This window comes from Etheostoma spectabile, chromosome 15 (genome assembly GCF_008692095.1).
Source record: "Etheostoma spectabile isolate EspeVRDwgs_2016 chromosome 15, UIUC_Espe_1.0, whole genome shotgun sequence".
Taxonomy (NCBI): domain Eukaryota; kingdom Metazoa; phylum Chordata; class Actinopteri; order Perciformes; family Percidae; genus Etheostoma; species Etheostoma spectabile.
The window spans coordinates 34,361,015-34,367,724 of record NC_045747.1 but is presented as its reverse complement, the minus strand read 5'-3'; the positions used below and the strand labels follow the sequence as shown (position 1 = coordinate 34,367,724).

At 49.1% G+C, this 6,710-nt stretch overlaps 1 protein-coding gene across 1 annotated transcript in view; it reads right to left on the bottom strand.

The window, feature by feature from the left end:
- mvp (major vault protein) overlaps nucleotides 1–6,710 on the bottom strand; it is a 56,155-nt gene that overhangs the window by 23,432 nt on the left and 26,013 nt on the right. The window contains 3 exon segments of the mRNA XM_032536877.1: nucleotides 372–594; nucleotides 597–612; nucleotides 1,575–1,799. Of these exon segments, the coding sequence (XP_032392768.1) occupies nucleotides 372–594; nucleotides 597–612; nucleotides 1,575–1,799 (464 nt within the window).

Here is a 6,710-nt window from a genome sequence, read left to right as displayed (position 1 = left end):
CTAATGCTATCTGAGCTAAAGGGAACAGAGCTAACTGAGGTAAAGGGAATAGCTAACTCTGAGCTAAAGGAACTAGATGCTACTCGAGCTAAAGGGAACTAGATGCTAAATCTGAGCTAAAGGGAAGTAGAGCTACTCCTGCGCTAAAGGGAACAATAGCTATTCCTGAGCTAAAGGGAACTAGATAAACTAAACTTGACTAAGGGACTAGATGCTGCTCTGAGCTAAAGGGATACAAGCTACTCTGATGGTGACCTGGTTGTCGGACCTTCCCTTTAGCTCAGAGTTAGCTTCTGGTTCCCTTTAGCTCAGAGTTAGCTTCTAGTTCCCTTTAGCTCAGAGTTATTCAGGACAGGAGACCCGAGCCCCACCTGGCTGCCTTCTCCCTGTAGTCGTAGACCTGGACAGCGGCGTTGTGGGGGACCCTGAAGGAGACCACCTTGGTCTTGTCCCTGGGACCACAGACATCGTCTCCGGTTCTGGTCCGGTGCGAGCGGTCGGCCAGCGGGTCCAGAGGGGACGCCAGCAGCGCCTCCACGTTGGCAGGAAGCTCCTTCTGCCACAACTCCTCGTCCTGAGTCAGCATGTAGGTTTTCCTATCACGGCACGCACCTGGGGGGGGTGGGGGACAGGTGTGGGGGGGGGGTGGGGTAAGGACAGGTTACCTGCTGAAGGTTTGCTGACGCTGCATGATGAAAATCTAAGTATGGTCCTGACGTAAACTAGATGCCATTAACATGGGTCGGCATTGGGTTCCTGTAGAACTGTCTGCTCCAAAAATAAATATTAAAAATAAATAAATCTGACTCGTGTTCCAGGTGAAAACTGAAAACACTTTTAAATATTTCTTTAATGTTGTTTTCTTGCTTTATTCAACATGTTCTCTGCTTTCCCCTCGGTTTAAACACCCGTCAAACCAACTTATCACCACCAGTCTTACAATTACTTCTTCAAAATTCATGTTCAATTTTACCCATTTGTTTTGTTAAAAAGCTGAAATTATGAAATATTTTGACAATTAGGTTAAAATCTGAGTAACACTTTAGTCAGGAAATAGTTTGCTGTGAAGTATAATTTCACATCTGGAATTCAATGAAAACAGTATTGAACCAACCGAGCAATTTGGTGAAAAGAAACTCATATTTTTTGTGTAGAAACTTTGAAAACCGGGTCAAGTTTGACCCCGAGCACGGTTGAGTACGCTGGGTATCGCCTCTGATGTCCAGATCCGATTCCCTGGGTCCCCGTCCAATCTTTCTTTGGATATTCTTGTTTTTCTGGGTCAAAACGTGAAAGAAATTCCAACGTTTTTGGTCGTCTTTTGACAGTTGTCTCAAAGTTTCTGTCTGTCGAGCAGTTGGGGGTCCGGTGCCTTGCTCCACAGCACCTTGGCAGTGCCCAGGAAGTGACCTTATCTCCAGCTCCCAGTCCACCACCAGACTTTGGTCCGTACGGGGACTTGAACCAGCGACCCTCTGGTCCCCAACCCAGCTCCAACAGACTGAGCTACTGCCCCCCCCCCATAATAAAAATCAGCGGTATGTTCCTTTAAAAGAGAGAGGCCGACGTCCTACCTTTCCAGTTTTGATGTCCCGGACGTAGATGCCCTCGTTCTCGTCCAATGGGATGGCCTGGCGTCTCAGGACCACCTCCACGGCGGTGGGGGGGACGTACTCGATGGGCCCCCGCAGCATCCAGCGGTCGCCGGGGCGACGGGGGACGCCGGCGGCGCTCCTCCGCGAACGCTTGGCCCTCTCGCCGTCCTCGTCCTCCTCTTCCTCCTCGTCCTCGTCGCCGCGCTGGCAGAGGGAACGGGGGAGAGAGGGGGGGAGGAGGGAGAGAAGGGTTAACGCGGCGATGCAGTGGAGAGGTGGAGGAGGGGGAGGGGAGGGAGGAAGAGGAGGGGGGGAGGGAGGAAGAGGAGGAGAGGGGGATGGAGAGGGACACTGAGACAAATGAAAGCCAAAGTGGAGACATTCGCAAAGATGGAGGACAACGTAAAGGGTGGAGGGAGAGAGGAAGAGGAAGGAGAGAGAGAGAGACTAGTCGGGTGTACGACATCCTGGTTATTGGGGGGGGGGGGTGGGGGGGGGGACTAATCCATGCATAATGCCGCAGATTGTCGCGTCAACAGTTCTGGTGGAGTTTTAAGGCGTGGAACGACAGCCTCTGGAATAGGATTTCCTTTACTGGCAGTACCCAGTACCGCGCATGTTAAAATACAAGAAGTCCCTGCAGTGAAAGGGTAACTTACACGGAAAGTATAGACACACAACACGTCGAAGCGCGCGCAATACGAGCCGCACAGTGTCGCTTAGACGTGCGAGCGACGCAGGAGTGGTCGTACACGACACTGAACGCGAGGACCACGGCACACACACACACACCAACACACACCCCACACACACCACACACACACACACACACACACACACACACACACACACACACACACACACACACACACACACACACACACACACACACACACACACACACACACACACACACACACACACACACACACACACACACACACACACACACACACACACACACACACACACAACACACACAACACACACACACACACACACACACACACACACACATATAATCAAAAAATGACAAATGAACGTCAGAAGGCCAACAATTGAAAAATGCGGCAAAATCTTCTGAAGTTTAACCCTCATGTCAAATTTTAAGTTTACTTATTTTTTGTCACGTAAAACAAAAACAATGAGCCGTGGAAATAAAAGCTGAAAATGTCAACATTAAAAATATCAAAAAACGTTGGAAGAAAAAAAAAAAAAAAACATTATAAAAGCAACAAAAATGTGGGGAAAAGCGATATTAATGTCATAATGTTAGAAAACGTTTGTTTTCTTCGTGGTCGACAGGAAGACAACACGAGGGTTACTACGGCGACACGACGTGATACAAAACATTTTGGGGGGGGTTCTAAGTGAGTTTTTCGTGACATGAGGACCTTTAGACCATCACCTGGTACCTGCCAGGTACTGTGTGTGTGTGTGTGTGTGTGTGTGTGTGTGTGTGTGTGTGTGTGTGTGGTAGAAGGACACAGGAGGAGATGAACTGGCATCTCTCCAGCTATGAGACTCACATTAGGCCGGCTAATCTCTAATGGAAGGTGGAGGAGGGGGGGGGCGAAGGTGGGGCACCGCGGCAGAGTCGAGCAGGGACCACGTCATGGAAGAATACTGGAACAGTATTTCTTCAGAAATAAAGAGATAAGCTGCAGATTATCTCTGGAACTCTGTGTAATATCGTTACTGTGTAATATTTAATACGCAGGACTTCTGCTACACCAATAACTATGGTATTTGCACAATGTGTATAAAAACCCTTTGTTCTTATCTCTCGCTCTTTTCTTCTGCACTACTTATTTTATATTCCATGTTGACTCTCGAGGTTTTGCTCCCTTCCTCGTAGTCCAGGTACTGGACCTAGAATAATAATATAAAATAAAGGACTGGGCAGATGACTGAATCGGTTTTTTAACAGATTTGACCTGCCTCCTCGCCTCCCCTTCACCCCCCCAGCCCCCTCTCCACACCTCCCCGGGCCTCTCCCCCCCCCCTCCCCCCTCAGCCTGCCACCTCAACGACCCGCATCAGCAATGAACCCACCAGCCCGCTCCTCCCCCCTCCAGCTTCACCACCCCCCTCTCCCCTCCCTGAGACCCTCACCTCCTACCACCACACACCCCAGTCATCCTCCCCCACTTCTCCATACCAGATGATCGGTGAGAAGTCAACTGAAGAAGCTCAAGCAAGGAAGGCCCCGGCCCACGGCATCAGCCCAAGTCTCCTCAGGGACTGTGCTGACCAGCTCTGTGGTGTGTCAGGCACTTATTCCCTGAGCCTGAGCCTGGAGAAGGTCCAGCCCTGTGGAAGACCTCCTGTTGGTCCCGTACCAAAGTACCGCGACCCAGGGAGCCAAACCACTCAGGCCTGTTCCCTGACTTCCTCACCTGTGAAGACCAGTGAGAGATCATCCTGCGTCACCTGCACCCCTGGTGCACACAGCTGGACCCCTGCAGTTTGCTTACCACCTGGGATTGGAGTGGACGACGCAGTGTCTACCTGCTGAACGATCGCTGCTTCCCTGGAGGACAGCGGGAGCACTGTGAGAGTCATGTTCTTCATTCTCCAGTGCTTTTAAACACCAGCCCCTTCGCTCCTCAGAGTGAAGAGGAGAGTGCCGGATGGACCACACATCTGGCTGCATGGACTACGGACTACCTCACCAACAGACCACAGTATGTGAGGCTCCATCACTGTGTGTCTGACGTGGTGCACTGCAGCACAGGTGCCCCTCAGGGTACGGGCTCTCCCCCTTCCTTTTCACCCTCAAACCTCGACTTCACACACAACACCCCCACTGCCACATCCAGAAGTTCTCTGATAACACAGCCGTTGTTGGTGTGTCTCTGAGGGGAACGATCTGAATCCAGGTCGGTTATCAAGGACTTTGTCAGCTGGTGTGAGCTCAACCAGCTTCGCTTAACACCAGCAAGACAAGGAGATGATAGTCGACTTCAGAGGAAAACTCCCCCTTCCACGGTGACATCCAGGGATTGGACATTGATGTATGGAGAGCTAACAATTCCTGGGTGTTCACTAACATAAACGAACTGGACTGATAACACCCAAGCCACCTACGAAGGGCCAGAGTCGCCTCCATCTGCTGAGGAGACTCAGGTCCTTTGGAGTGTGTAGGACTCTCCTCAGGACCTTCTATGACTCTGTGTGGGCCTCTCCATCCTCTACGCTGTGGTCTGCTGAGGGGGCAGCTCGGACCGGACAAGACAGACTCATAGACTGATCCGAGAGCGAGCTCTGTCCTGGACTGTCCTCTGGACCCCATAGAGGAGTAGGGAGAGGAGGATGTTAGCCAACTGACATCCATCATGACAACACCTCCCCCCCCCTACATGACACTGTGGGTCCCTGACAGCTCCTTCGCAGCAGACTGATACCCCCCCGGTGTGGAAGGAGAGGTACCGCAGGTCCTTCATCCCGGCCGCTGTCAGACTCTACAACACCTGCTCTACCTGATAGTGTTGTAGTTTCTGTTCCTGTTTTTTTCCCGTCTACACACACACTTTCTGTTTATCTTTAATATTGGTATTTTATTATTTTATTACAAGTACTTACTTTTCAATATTTATGTTCTCAGGTTATATTTTAAATTATGCACCGACTCTTGCTTCTTTGCTAATTACACATTCAACTTAATTTTAACGTCACTTACACCCGCAATATTGTTTCTCTTATATGACAGCACCACTTTAAAATTCCTTTTGTTTGACGGCATTTTACTTACTCAGTCTACCATATTTTCATTGTCTATTTCTGCCTGTATTTCTTGCCTTGATTTCTTTCGTGCTTACTTTTTTGTGTGTTATTGTTTGTTGTTTTTCTTTTTTTGCTGTTGCTGCTATGCGCTACTTGTAACGACAAATTTCCCCGTCGTGGGATAAATAAAGTATAATCTAATCTAATCTAATCTAATGATAATAACAATAATAATAATAATGGCTCTCTCTTCTATTCTTCAGCCTGCACCTCTGGGCCCATTAATCAGGCGGGTGTGGTCCCAGGAGACTTTAAACCCTCCAACCACAGAGGACAAAGACACACCTGGGGACGCCCCACCTGGGACGTCCCACCTGGTCCCAGGCTGGAGACATCGGTCCACCTTTGTTTGTCTAACCTGAGACATAGACCGGTTGCACCAGACGAGCCTTCCAGACCGGTTGAGTTATCACGGCTCCTCCCTTCATTCCTCAGACATGAACAAACCAGGGCAGGACTCCTGGACTAACACCCCCCCCCCCCCCCCCCCCCCTGTTGAAATCTCCACTCTTGCGCAAAACTGACATCTGGAGCGTATCTAACACCTCATTTTCCTGCATTCTGGGGAACTTCTCTGCAGCAATTTTTGCTTTTTCTTTATCAACTTATGGTGGAAAATTTCTTTGTTTATGGTTATGTTTCTTTTTAATGTTGGGTGGGGGGGGGGGGTCTCTCCCTGTTCCTCTAGCTCGCTCCACCACTTTGTTTTATCCAACGTTTCCTCTCTCTCTCTCTCTAGCTCGCTCCACCGTGGCGCTCTAGGATACTGCAACCAGAACGCTGCAGCACAAGTACCACGATGTTAAAATACAAGTACACAAATTACAGTAAAAGTCCTGCAGTGAAAATGTAACTGACATCTGAAAGTATCCACACACCACACCACACACACACACACACACACACACACACCCACCACACACACCACCACACACACACACCACACCACACCACACCACACACACACACACACACCACACACTTAATCTAAAAAAAAAAAAAGCATCAGAAGGCAAAAAAATTAGAAAAATGCGGCAAAAGCTTCTGAAAATGTAACCCTCATTTTTGCCAAATTTCCCGTTAAAGTTTTTCTTTGTCACAAACACTGGGAAATAAAAGCGGAAAATGTCAACATTAAAATACAAAAAGCGTTAAAAAAAAACAAAACCCCAACATTGAAAAAGTGACTAAATTTGAGGTACGCGATGATAAGTTATGTTATGTTGAAAGACTTTTTTTTGTTCATGGTTGACAGGAACAACACGAGGGTAATAAGCCACACAGGGTTTTTTTTTTTTGGGGGGGGGGGGTGGGGGGGGGGGGGGGGGG